Genomic DNA, 14,106 nt, shown 5'->3' on the forward strand with positions numbered 1-14,106 from the left:
AAAAGGAACAAAGTGTCACTATTTCGTGTGCAACTGCTGAAAGAGCGAAAAAGAAAGAAAGGAAAGAAGACACCGACCGATTGAATGGGAGCTTTCATTGATTTTCACCGTAACCCAACACTAAGGCTGACAAGTTGAAACACCTGAATGCGGCACGCAGAAACGTTTCTAAGGCGACAGAATTCCAGAACAATAAATGTCTGAAATGTCAGCTGGGATGGGCTCCAGCACCCCCCGCGAGCCTAATAAGGATGAATTGTTTCATAAAATGAGATGAGATCCCCATCTATCAAATTCTTTCTTTTTCATGCATGTATACCGAACAATCACATTCATTATTCATTTTCTGAACCACTCACAAGGGTCGTGGGGGGTGCTGGAGCTCATCCCAGCCAACACTAAATCAGTGGCCAGCCAATAGCAGGGCATGAGGAGACAAAGGACAAGCCATTATAGCTAGGTTTAGGCAATATAGAGTGTTTAACCAGCTAGCCTAGCATGCATGTTTTTTGGGAATGTGGGAAGAAAAGAGAGTACCCAGAAAAAACCCACACAGGCCTGGGAAGTACATGCAAACTCCAGACTGTGTGGCCGACGCGCTAACCACTCAACGGCTGGGCCGACACATATTAGAGTATAAGAGGAAAAAAGAAAAACTACATTTGAAGGGCCGCTCGAGTACAAATTTTAACCACGAACATCTTTTGGGAAGTTGGACTACCCAGAAAAAAACGATACGAGTGCCAGCCCACATATCGGGACTGGGGAGGCCCCCCTCATTCATTCGCCAAGACGCCGCTTATTTAAATCATATCGGACGATAAAAAGCACCCGGCGAAAAAAACAAATGAATGAATTCCACGTACCACAAATGTCGGTTTGGCACGGACGGTTGTTTGACAGCAACGAGAGCGCCACCTTTGTCCAGGAACCAAATATTGTGCTCCTCCTCAAAAATCTGCACAAATGTAATCAAAATAGAAATCCATGTGAAAGAAAACACGATCCAGAATTTCCATTAACCAGGTGCATTATTGCAAAATTAAACTGCTACATTAAATTCAAACACTATGTCAGAACACTGTTGTGATTATGATCATATGAACTCAATCTCAATTATTATATAAATCTCTCTCTTACCTGTCTCCAGCTGTTTCCCGCGTCGGATGAAATATACATTCCGACATTGTTGTACGACAACTCGCTTCCAATATTCCCTGCAAGTCAAGAGAATGTAGAACAGAAAAAAAAATGTATTTCAATGAATAGAAATGGAGGAAAAAAAAGGACATTTGGGATGACAATTATCTTTATGGTAATGAATATGATTAGAACATGTGATTATTGTTCAGTCATTTTCCAGGCGCCGAGCCCAATTTTCAGCTGACCGTGGGGGCAGGAAAAAAAAAAAGTGTCTTTCAGCCAATTAGAGGGCCGGCACACCAAGAAAGACATTTTTTTGGAAGAGAATTTGAAGCGTCCCATCCAAAATATCTCGGGGGGATGTGGGAGGAATAGCAGGATGACACCATGCAAACGGCGCACGGCGCACGGCGCACGGGGATGCTGGCGCGTGACATCCGTCATCCCCGAATTGCCGAGCCACGGTCATTCTCGGTGCCTTATTAATGCACTATTATCATCTTTGGAATGCCTTGCGTTGTTCCCTTTTTTTTTTTCAATCCTGCGCAAATATTCAAGGCTCTTTTCTTGGTCTCTCATTAAAGGCTCTCTCCGAGTTTTGTGTCAGATTGTCTGGATTCCAGGAGCATGCCGAGAGGAGGCATCTCTGGATTTTCCTGACACGCCAGATTCGCCTGGAGTGGATGAATGCGTCACAGCATCTCCAACATAGCCAACAAGCATGCAAGTTATATAAAAATCATAATAATAATAATAATAAAAACTTCATCATCTGACATAAGTTCATCCAAGTTTGAATTTTTTTTTTAACTAAACCCGCAAACAAAGATATTCATTCATTTTCTCAACCGCTAATCCTCACAAGGGTTTGCAGGGGGTGCTGGAGCCTATATAAGACAACTACTTGAGCAACCCTGAATGGGTGGCCAGCCAATCGCAAGGCACGAGGAAACTAAGGTCAGGCAATTGAGAGTGTTCAACCAGCTAGCCTAGCATGCATGTTTTGGGCATGTGGTAGGGAAGCGCAGTTGCCCGGAGAAAACCCACGCAAGCCCGGGGACAACCATTCATGCTCACACTTATTGCTAGCGGCAATTTAGAGTGTTTGACCAACCTAGCCAGCATGTTTTTGGGATGTGGGAGGAAACTAAAGTACCCTGAGAAAACCCACGCAAGCCCAGAGAAAATCATAAGTCCTCACACTTATTGCTAGTGGCAATTTAGAGTGTTCGACCGACCTAGCTAGCATGTTTTTGGGAAGTGGGAGGAAACTGGAGTACTCTGAGAAAACCCACACAAGCCCAGGGACCACCCTTAATCATCCCACTTATTGCTAGTGCCAATTTAGAGTGTTCGATCAACCTAGCTAGCTAGCAAGTTTTTGGGAAGTAGGAGGAAACTGGAGTACTGGAGTACCCAGAGAAAACCACGCAAGCCCAGAGACAACCCTTAATCATCGCTAGCGACAAGCTCAACAAGCCTAGTTAGCATGTTTTTGGGACGTGGGAGAAAAAAGGAGTACCCATAGAAAACCCACACAAACTCAGGGAGAACCATTAATATTTATAGATAGTAGCAATTTAGTGTTCAACAAGCCTAGCTAGCATGTTTTGGGAAGTGGGAGAAAATTAGTGCCCCCAGAGAAAACCCACACAGGCAAGCCTGGGAAGAACATGCAAACTCCACACAGTGAGGACCCACCTGGGCTCGAACCCAGGACCCCAGAACCGCGAAGCCGACGCGCTAACCACTCGCCCGGCAACACAAAGATGAAAAACTGTCCAATAATTATTTTAGCATGGCTTTCAAGCGTTCACATAAAAGCGTCTCCGGCCGGCTAAGTTGATGCGCGGGAGGGTTTTGGAGTTTTGCAGTGCGTCCGTTTGTTGTTTACTTGACTCAATAAAAGGCCGACTAGGGATCCCTCTCTCTAGATGTGTTTCTAACGCCGGTCACGTTCTACTCTCGGAGCCGTAAACTGTTTTTCAGTTGATGTAAATAATAGAAGAGCGCAAGTTTTCCCCCGTGAACGCTCTCAGGCAACATAACGTGCTCTTTTTTTTGCCAGCTGACGTTTTAAAAGGCAAAGCAAAGTAAGTCAATCCATCCAATAAAGTGCCAAAGCAGATGAAAAGTCGCCGCACGTCATATTCTATCATTTCATAGATTCTTTTGTATCATAGATCATGATTTCTTAAGGACATCTCAGCTATCGTCAAGCATCCCTCTGAGATGTTGTTACTAAGTTCAACTTGGCCAAGTTGATTTTTTTAAATCCCAATTCTAATCATTCTAATCAAAAACTGCACGCGTTGCAGTTTAGAGGGAACATTAATCCAGGGGGTACAAAAACTCAACTGAACGCATTCCGTCTATTTTTCCTGATTGGACGATTCCGTCATCGCGTGAAATAGAATGAGTGCATGTTGACTTTCTTACCTGTGGCGACGATCATTCCGGGGGCAGAACTCTTTGTGGAGATGGCTCCGGACAAGTAGGGGTTCTCGGACGTTTGGAGTTGGAGATGGAGTGAACAGAAAGGCTAAAAAATAAAAACAAAAGGCTCACGACAGGATTCCAAATGTGAAACTGATAGGTTCATTATTAATACACTTTAATCAAAACAGGGAGACATCATTAACATACTCTGGCTACAACTTGCAAGGAAAATCGCTCCCGACTCGCCCTCGTCCAGGATGATTCTAAAGAAACGGCATCTTCCTCTGTCAATTTAGTCGGCGCATAATCAAAACATTTGAGGTCATCTGATTCAAACAATTGCATAAGCTAACCGAATAACAACATAAACCGGTCCCAACATAAAGTATAGCGCAAATTAATTTATAGCTTCATTACCTATTAAATGCTTAATGAACATATAGTAACATCCCAGAATAAACCCAACAGAAACAATAACTTAGGCCCGGTTCAAGAAACAATTAATATTTGCCCCGTCGGTAAGATTCAAACCAATGTTTGTGTTTTATGACCCCCGCCAAGACAACAACAAGACACCCAATGAATTCTATTTCTTAACCCAATCGTGTTACAGAACAAAATCTTTTTGCATCGGATGTGAGCTAAAAATGCATCATTTCTTCTTTGGCTGGAGCCCGCATTCGTAAACATGCTGCTTGTCCACACATTCTGACCTCGGACTGTAATAAACAAGAAACTTTTGCGGCATTAACGCCCCCGTCATTCTTTAAACGTGTTCAACACAAAGATGGCGCCTCACCAGAATGCAGTGAATTTCATTTCCGTGGAGGTCACGTGTCGGGGCTCGCAGGAGTCGCCAGTCTCGGCCTTTATTATAGCTTATCAACGTCTTCACCTGGTTGTTGAGTCGTTTGTTAGCAATCAACATGCCTCTAATGCCTTCCACCTGCGGACCGGACACACAGTTCATTTCGTTTAGTTGTCATTATTCTCGCCCGTTGCCATCGACGACCCTCGCAACAATCAACAATCACATCAATTAGCGGGAAGATGTTGTTCAAACAATCTGCACAGTGAAATAGACTATGATTAACCTGCTCTTTTTGGCAGCTGTTGCCGGCAGCGCCTCAAATATGCCGGGAAAATATCTTCTTCCAGGCGACGCGTTATCAATAACGCTGTCTTTACGAGCGGAACGACGGAGTAGCCAACCCCGGTCGTGGGAAGGAGACGTCCTGGCGACAGGACGGCGTGAACAATGTTCCCTCTAATTTTTAGTTTGTCTGGGCAGAAAGACAACCTCCCTGAGCACACTGAGTCGGTACCGGTGTGAGCAACATCATCATTGCTCGCTATGGGCACACACCAGTATCACATCTGCCATAAGCAGGTGTATGTCTACTACACATAAATGGTTTAGTAATAATAAAATGTAATGATTAATATCTATGAATGGGCGGCCCGGCGGATGAGTGGTTCGCGCGTCGGCCTCACAGCTAAAAAAAAAACGGATTTTATTTTGTGCGCTCCATATGGTTTGCTGTGCGCAGAAAAGACGAGAGTAGTGCGCAATTGCGCACGCGCGCAGCATAGAGGGAACATTGGGCGTGAAGGTACGCCGACAGATAGGCCGTCGGCCTCAGAAAAAAAATTCTTCTGCTTCTTGTTGCTCAGAGATAACCTTTAGCATGTCTTCGGAAAGAAAGGACGGAGCTATTCCCAAAGGTTACCATGGCGAGGGCTTTCAGTCGCATGTGGACGACGCCCCCGGAGAGGAACACGCGTGAAAGTGGCGCGGCGAGACGGCCTGTTTGACATTGTCGGAGACATACAAGAACGCCTGAGCGCCTAATGAGGATTTTTTGCCTCCTCGGTCACTGCGATAAGGCCACCGTGTCCGCGTTGCATACCAGGCGGCCATGTTGTGCTGGTTGCTTTACAAATTGGAGAGACCTCGGTCTTAATGGGGATAAGGGGCTTTTTTTTCCCTCAGACTATGAGACACCGACCGGATTGATTGGGGAAACTAACACCATGCGTTACAGACCGACTCTGACTGGCGAACCGTGACCCCGACAAGACAATGGCAATAGCGAGCGGCGGTTTACGGAGCGGCAAACGCGGCTACGGTCCTTTGGAGTGTGCAGGACACTGCTGAGGACTTTCTACGACACTGTGGTGGCATCTACAGTGTTTTATGCAGTGCTCTGTTGGGGATGCGGGAGCACGGAGAGGGACAGGAACAGGCTGAATAAGCTGGTCAGGAGGGCCAGCTCTGTTCTGGGCTGTCCTTTGGACTCGGTGGAGGAAGTGGGAGAGCGGAGGATGCTGACCAGGATGATGTCCATCATGTACAGCACCTCCCACCCCCTGCATGAGTCTGTGGAGTCCCTCCAAAGCTCTTTCAGCAATAGACTGCTGCACCCACATTGCAGGAAGGAGCACTTCCGCAGATCCTTCCTCCCATCAGCTGTTAGGTTCTTTAACAAAACAAATGGCTGAGTGTTAAGACCTACCGTATGTCATGCATGTACATCTATGTGTATGTATGTATATATGTGCTAAGCAACACGCTTATTTATTTATATATTTATTCATTAACTTACTTATTACCTATCTATTTATGTCTAAAATGTCTTTTTCTGTGTCTGTATTCTCACCCTCTTGCTACTGTGACAACGAAATTTCCCGAATACGGGATGAATAAAGTTATCCAACCTTGACGGCCGAGCTTCCTGACTTTTATGAGCGCGTTGAAGACCGAACGGTTCCAACTAAAATGCGCTTTATTGGAGAAACTGATGGCACGTTGGAAGCCCCTTCAAATATTTGCAAGTCGGTCCTCCCGCGGCTGTTCAAAGTGTCAAAAATAGAAAAGGCAGACTGCTTTTTGCCTCTAAATGCTGCCAGGGATTGAAAAAAAAAACGCAGACGTCACGATCTGCTGAATTTCTATATACTATTTTGCACCCTTGCATTCACGTGGATTAGTCTTGTGGAAATAGTTTGCATTTGCCCGTTGGAAGTAAAAAATGGGAATTGAAGGTGGATGAAAGGAGGGAGAATTTCCTTGCATTAATGAGCCATTCCATCAGGAGCCCACCTCACCTCATACAAATCCAGCATCTGGTTCCCTCCGACCCCTTTAGTGGTCTTGATATTTTCCATGGCCAAGGTGAAGTAGATGCCTCTAGTGTCAGACAGGTAGAGGTTATAGGTGTCGTTCTGGTTCCACTCTTGCACCGCTGCAAATACCTGCTTTTCATCCGTGCTGACAATGTGTAAATCCTATAAAGGGGGGGGAGGGATGCACAGATTAAGAGGAGTGATGACCACAGGGAAAAGCGCCTTCACATCAAAACATTGTTGATGTGCGGGGAATTCTTACGTAGGCTTTGTGGCAAATTGCGCACTTGTATCAGTTTCTGTCTGATGCAATGTGAAGCACGACTTGTACCAGTTTTGGTTGTAAAAATAACGCGTTACTCCCATCAAATTTGGCATTCTTGTTAATTGTGTTACATTGCTAGCAGCGGCCTTAAGGTCACCCGTGACCTTAAGGCCGCTGGAATGTTACTATCTTTTTTAGATTGGAACTTTATTTCATCGCGTATTCGGGAAATTTTCTTGGTTGCAGTAGCAACCACAGACACAGAACACAGGACTTCATTTTTTCTTTCCTCAATAAAATGGTACATGGTCAATTGGTCGCCGATCTTTTGGTCGCCGATCTTTTGGTCGCCTGTCTTTTGGTCGCCCGGAAGGGTAAGTGATAATTACCATTTAAATCGTTGCTCAAATTCCCTAAATACAAACTGTGAATGACTATTTAGTCATACTTAATGCCCTATTAATTATTAGGCTAAAGAAAAGCTCAAAATTTCCCGGACTTTCGTTTTTTTGTTGGAGAACTTGTTAAGACCGACCAACTGACTGACGTAGCTTCTTAAAGGGACAACGCATGTACATACAAACTCTTCTACACTCACACGTCGGCTCAGTGAAACGGCTCATGGCCATTGTTGGCTTTTATTGATGCGTAGACCGTGTTGTTTTACCTTGTTTTGTCACCGGTCTTTTGGTCGCCGCTCTTTTGGTCGCCCGTTGTCGTGGTCGGGGCGACCAAAAGACCGGCGACCAATCGACCGCACACGCTACAAAGAGCCTGCTCGCTCACTGCATTTGCACATGGTGTAAACAAATTGATAACGGCTAGCTAGCTAACTAGCTTTCACGTCTAATCAATGTCAAGGTATTGATTGTGGATAAGGCGTGTTGAGTGCAGCCAAAATTGACTTACTTTGTCATCCTTTTCTGGGCAAATAAACTCATAATAAACTAGATTCATCAGCCGCTAAGTTACGAAAAGCAACTTTTAATCCAACCTACCTTTGGCAAGGAATATTTTGGAAGTTTGATTTGGATGAACAGGTCTCTCTTGTAGGAAACGTAATACGTAGCTCTTCCTGACGTAGGCACCTAAAAAACATTATTCCAAGTTAAAGACAAACACAGAATTGTTGCCTTTTTGCCGAATCGAACAAAATGGTGAATTGTGTAACCATGAGCCGAGAGATTTGATGGTTGCATTTTATGAAATGTGCTAAATTAGGGATGCTAGTATAGGCATTAACGGCCAACATTTCTTTGAGTTTTCTTTAATTGTGGCCTATTTGTAGTCTACCAGACAGAAAGACGAATTGCTTTGCACGTTGATGGTGAACAAAACGAACATTACGCGATCTGAAATTGCCTTGTCTGCTGCACGCTGAAACTTAGAGCACCTCTTCAACGGCAAGGTAAATGTATACTTTTTTTTTGTCCACCAATCCGACACCCGCATTAGGCATCGCCGCGGCGTGCCGCTAATCCTAGCTTAGCGTCGAGCCTCGACAAAACTCCAAAACACGCGACGTGGTTGCACAGGATTTTATTTTCCGCCGGCTCACACCTGTGTGGCATGCAAATGTAGGGTCCCTGAATGCATCGATTTTAAGGAGACAGCTCGAATGTTTTATTTTTGCTTTTCTGTTCTTTCTCTTCTCCTTGAAATTTAGTTTTGTGTAATATATAACATATATGCGTCTAAAAAAACGGTGCGTCCTTTGTGTGTTTAAAATAATGAAATAGCACTCGTTACTGACACTGCGTCTAAAAATACGATGCGCCATATAGTCGTGAAAATACGGTAATTGTTTTGGGTGGGTGTCAAGTTGGTGCTCGTTTAAGATGACACGGAGCCATTTGGGGCCATGACTTGCTTTTGCATTCATAGGACGCCGTCCGTCCTCAAGAAGGAGGCACTTTCAGGATTCTAAAGTGGACTGGTAATCAAGGCTTGGGTCGATCAATAGCGCAATTATTCTTTCTTGAGGGAAACGAGTTCGAAGATTCTCGTAGTGCGGAATTTGCAGAGTCTGGACCAGGCAAAACATGCCTTGAGAAAAACCAGATTGGATCGGGAGCTAAAAAAGTCCGTTTTGGAACATCCAAAGTCTAGATCAGGGGTCGGTCGGGAACCTTTTTGACAGAGAGAGCCACAAACAATTCATATTTTCAATTGTTATTCATTGAGAGCCATTCTCAGAATTTACTAAAAGTAAAAATACATGAAAACGCGTGCATTTTTAGTCATTTCACCGCTTTCAAAGTAGAAAAAGCCTCGGAATTCTTTTGACAAAATTGTTACCCTGTTGCTAATCAATGGGATGCATGCATGCAGAAAGGTTTAATTAAAAAAATTGAAGATTAAAGCGACTCTAGACGTAGTGTTCAGATTTTAGCTCACAGTTTAGCGGAGAGCCATACGCACCCATCAAAAGAGCCACATGTGGCTCCCGAGCCATAGGTTCCCTACCCCTGGTCTAGATCCTTGTAAAAAAAAAAAAAATCTTTATCGTTAGGCTGCAACCATTCACGCAACAGCGATAAAAATGGTCTGGACACAATTGGACTGTCTTGACAATGTTGGGCATAATACGACCGTGTTTTGCCGGAAAAACTTGAAAGGTCACGTTTAGCGAAAAAGAAGGCTACATATATTCGTGGTTTATGAACAAAAGAGGCTGAAGAAGTTCTTCGCCACGAGACCAATCAGAAAGATGAGGTACGCTGAAGAATGAGTTCTCCATCCAATCAAAGGAAAGAGCAAGAGATCGATAGCGAGATAACCAGAGGCACTTTGAACTTTCAAAGGAATTGCTATGATTGATTCCACACCAGCGAGTGTACAATAACACGACATTAGCTTCTCAACAAAGCGTCCAGAGTTAAAATGAGAAGAGTTAGCAACAAAATTGAGGAATCACAGCAAAACAAGCCTAATCATTCTAACGGCTTTTGTCTGATGAACAGACGCGCATAAAAACTTATTCCCCCGATTGTCAGCGTCCATAATCATCGTGACGCAGTAAAAAAGGAATATGCGGGAAATCACTCGTCTCTGGGATTCTTTGAGTTCACAACATTAGCATTTTAAATGCGCCTGTTTACTCATCATGATTAAATGAACAACTAGGCTGTAGAAATGGAGGATGCCAAAATATACGGAATTGATTCTTTGGACAACGACACCACATCTGCTAACGTTACATGTCCATGATTTGATGGGTATTTGGTCAATTTAACGTGATTAAGGCGCGCTGAAGCCTAAGATCAAGCACCCCCCCACTCCATTACCGCATCATGGGAGCAAAACTTATATATATAATATAATATAGCATACATTTTCCGTATTTCCTGTGTTCCGAAAAGAAGCGCCTATAGAAATTCATAAAAAATATTAGACGCCATGCATGTGAAAGTCCTTTCACCTCCTTACCTGTATGAATATGTAGTCATCTTGAACCACCAAGGAACTGATATCAATGAATCCAGGAAAAGGGTAGTTCCTGTTAGCTTCAGTGCACATCTGCACTCTGCAGGTGATGTATTGCACACCTGTACATTGAAACACAGGATGTGTTAGACTTTAGATTAGATTAGATCTAATCTAATACGAATTGATGCTACAGTCAATTCCAGAAGGGCTCGAGGACCTCCTACAAGATGATAAAACACGCAAAAAATAATATACTGTGTATAAGATCACGAAGAAAGCCTGCGCAGTCTGGTCTTGGTAAAATAAGTTTGATGTTGATGATAATCATCTTATCTTATCTTATCTTTGTTGCCGTCAATAGTCCTGAAAACAATTAACTGGCCTCGAAAGCAGCTGTGGGGGAAAGTGACCTCTTGTTTGGTCCTAACATAAAGCATGAATTAATTTATAGCTTTATTACCTATTAAAAATGCTTACAAAACATATAGAAACATCCCAGAATAAATCCAACAGTAGCCTTTATTCTTGTGCCGCACTGAATGTTGGGAAAACGACAAGTTTTAGAGAGTTTGTGTATGCTAATTGGTATTGAATTCCAGCTATGTGAAGCACGAACACAGAAGGTGCTTTGGCTAAAGGGAACTACACAGTCACCTCTAGAGCCAGCCTTTGTTGATCTGTTGGATTTTAAAAAACTTTTTTTTTACAAATTCTTGCAATGGAGGAGGAGCTTTGTGATGGAAGATTTTGTTAATAACTAAGGTGGCACCAGAGAACACATTGAGGACATATCCCAATTGCTTTTACTATTAGCTCGCAAGGGTGCATGCTAGGCTAGGTGGGGAAGAAGAGATGGCCGTCTGCAGAGTGCTTTCTTCAAACATATGCTAGGCAGAAACTCACTCACTTCCATCAGGTGTCTGGGCCTCCATGTGGACGAGATCTAGGTCCTTGTCCAGACCTGACACAGACCTGGAGAAGATAGCACATCACGGGGCTACTTGAAACAAGATGATGATGACGAATAAAACGTTGAAAGGTGCGCCACAGAACAGACTACTGCAAGTGTTTAGTGAGATTAACGGGAATCCTGTGGCCATTTTTCAAATTTCACTTCATTCTTCTAAAACAAGGGTGTCAGACTCGGGTTGGTTCGCGGGACGCGTTAACATCAACTCGATTTCATGTGGGCCGGACCATTTTAGATATAATATTTAGATATTTTTTTAATAAATTGATTAAAAGAACTGGATTAAAAGCCCTGAATATTCCGTTTTTTATAGATCTAAAACAATGTTTATTTGAGCTTTTTTAAAATATATTTTTAGATTTTACAAAATGATTTTTGAACTAAAAACAGAAAAAAATGATTAAAAATGTATAATTATTGATTTAAAAGGGGGACAATCAGGAAATTTAAAATACATCTATACTCTTCATTTGAATTTGATCCTAAAACAGAAAGTCGCCACTCATGATTTACTTTCCCGGGCCACACAAAATGATGCGGTGGGCCAGATTTGGCCACCGGGCCGCCACTTTAACACGTGTTCTAAAACATACTTATTAGCTCCAAATAAATGTTATGCAGAGCAATTTGTTGCTCTTCCTCTACATGGCAAAAGATTCAGAATGACCTTGTATGCTCACTTTTTGATAGATTTGCTGGATGTTTTGCCATAGGGTTTGCCTTGGCTCAATCAAACTATTAATATCACTACTAATAATGATAATAACCATGATAATAATTGTAATAGCGTAAACATTCGACACCAGACTCTGAATTGAAATCCCCCTTGCATGTAAAATATAGCCAACGTGGTAGCCTCCCAGTTTTTAGCTAGCATGATACTTCAGACGTCTTAAACCATTGTCAAATCAAACACTGGAAGTGCAAGTATGAGCAAGATAATACGTTAACAAGCCTTCAGATACCGAATGCAAAGTGTGCCCGCCCTGAAGGAGAAACTTAATCAGTGCCTGATTGTATCAACAGTAAGAAATGTGCAGAATTTTAGCAGCCAAGCACGCTCCTTGTAGTCCTCGATCAATACCGCTTGCGCGGTCGCTAAGAAAACAAGCTGGGGCATCGGCATTCCCACGTAATCAGAAGAGGAAAGGTGGCATAGGAAGAGAAGAAAAGAAGTAAAATGGGTTAACTCACCAATAAAATCTCGTGGGCGTAACGTGTTCGTGGACCAGCTGCCATTTTCGCCCAAAATCTAACGAGCTGTACAACTGTGGATGAGAGAATGAAAACACCAGGTTAGCCAAAATTGGACCTGAATGGGGCTTGAAATGGGAGGAGATCATGAGAAGAAGTATCAAACAACCTTGAGTCATGCTCAGTTGATTTCTGAATAGAGTTTCGTCTAGCCCGGGGGTGAGCAAACTATTCCACGGTGGGCCGCAGTGGGTGTGGGTTTTGGTACACGGTCGATTGGTCGCCGGTCTTTTGGTCGCCCGGAAGGGTATTGATAATTACCATTTAAATGGTTGCTCAAATTCCCTAAATACAAACTGCGAATGACTATTTAGTCATACTTAATGCCCTAGTAATTATTAGGCTAAAGAAAAGCTCCAAAATTCCCGGACTTTTATTGTTTTTTTGTTGGAGAACTTGTTAAGACCCTGACGGACGTCGCTTCTTAAAGCCTAACCCCTAGAAAACCCACCCTAGCCCAGGGAGAACATGTAAACTCCACACAGTGAGGACCCACCTGAGATGGAACCCTCTATTTTAAGAGTTTCCTTCAAGTCAGCCTGGATTTTTGGTGCCTATTGTACAATTGGGAAATAGCTAGAGCGTTATGACTCTTGTCTTTCCCGCGAAAGAAACGACAGGCAAACTTCAACCTGAGAACCAGAGCCAAATTAACAAGCACTCCAAAAATATGATCCAGAACAACTGATGTGTGACGCGATGTTAAAAACGGCTCAAGTCAGCGTACGCTTGTCTTCCTTTAAATTGGGGGAGGAAATCAAGATCGGCATGGCGTGGATGGCACTTCCTAATGACACTGGAAGCCGTTTCCAAATCCAAAGGCGGTAAAGATAAAACACTTGAAAGGCAACTTGTCATGTGTGAAAATGCAGCTCCGTCTTGCAAGTGTAACAGCTGCCGTTCCGCAGACACGACTGCCTCGTAAACAAGCCACTTATTTATTGAGCTCACGTCGTTAGTCAAAGTTATACAATGGAAATGGCTGAAAACAGACAGAGACTAAAAATGTAACCAATTTGCGACAGGGATATACTTTTGATTTATTCATCTGAGGCATCCCGTTGGCTTTCGGCTGTTCGCGCGCAAGTCCCACCGCCACGCTGATACCGGCCGCCAGTATGTTCCATTTTGAAGCCAGGCGCTAGACGATGTTGTGATTGTGTTGGAAAACTAGGAAGGTAAAAAAAGGCTGGCCGGCGCCGTGTTCATTGTTGTTGACGGGCCGGAAAATTGGAATAGGGTCAAATTCTACAGTTTGGTAGCTCTGGCTAATCACTAGCCAATCATAGTTGGTGAAAGCGATGACGTATCCCTACGCCTGCGAGAAGGCATTGTGGTGTTGCCAACTCGAAATCTGATTGGTTAAAGCAACAGTCTTATCGACGCTTGTTTAATGTAGCAGAGCCTGCAGAACTGATTGTGAAGGCCTTGAGGCAGATTTCTGACCCTGGCAACAAATAATGGCTGAAATGTGATGGGT

The 14,106-nt window shown here is 43.4% G+C and overlaps 1 protein-coding gene across 3 annotated transcripts in view; it reads right to left on the reverse strand.

Moving 5' to 3' along the window:
• Positions 1-14,106, reverse strand: part of sorcs3a (sortilin related VPS10 domain containing receptor 3a) — a 96,973-nt gene that overhangs the window by 13,857 nt on the left and 69,010 nt on the right. For all 3 annotated transcript variants that reach the window (XR_013300846.1, XM_077604404.1, XM_077604402.1), the window contains 9 exons: positions 12,567-12,640; positions 11,310-11,374; positions 10,403-10,521; positions 7,972-8,061; positions 6,691-6,870; positions 4,382-4,528; positions 3,583-3,685; positions 1,141-1,217; positions 867-958 (listed from right to left, as the gene is read on the reverse strand). Coding sequence is in view for 2 of the 3 variants with exons in the window: in XM_077604404.1 (XP_077460530.1) it covers positions 867-958; positions 1,141-1,217; positions 3,583-3,685; positions 4,382-4,528; positions 6,691-6,870; positions 7,972-8,061; positions 10,403-10,521; positions 11,310-11,374; positions 12,567-12,640 (947 nt within the window). In the remaining variant the exon portion in view is untranslated. The remainder of the gene's footprint in view (positions 1-866; positions 959-1,140; positions 1,218-3,582; positions 3,686-4,381; positions 4,529-6,690; positions 6,871-7,971; positions 8,062-10,402; positions 10,522-11,309; positions 11,375-12,566; positions 12,641-14,106) is intronic.

Source organism: Stigmatopora argus, chromosome 7, assembly GCF_051989625.1.
Source record: "Stigmatopora argus isolate UIUO_Sarg chromosome 7, RoL_Sarg_1.0, whole genome shotgun sequence".
NCBI classification, from domain to species: domain Eukaryota; kingdom Metazoa; phylum Chordata; class Actinopteri; order Syngnathiformes; family Syngnathidae; genus Stigmatopora; species Stigmatopora argus.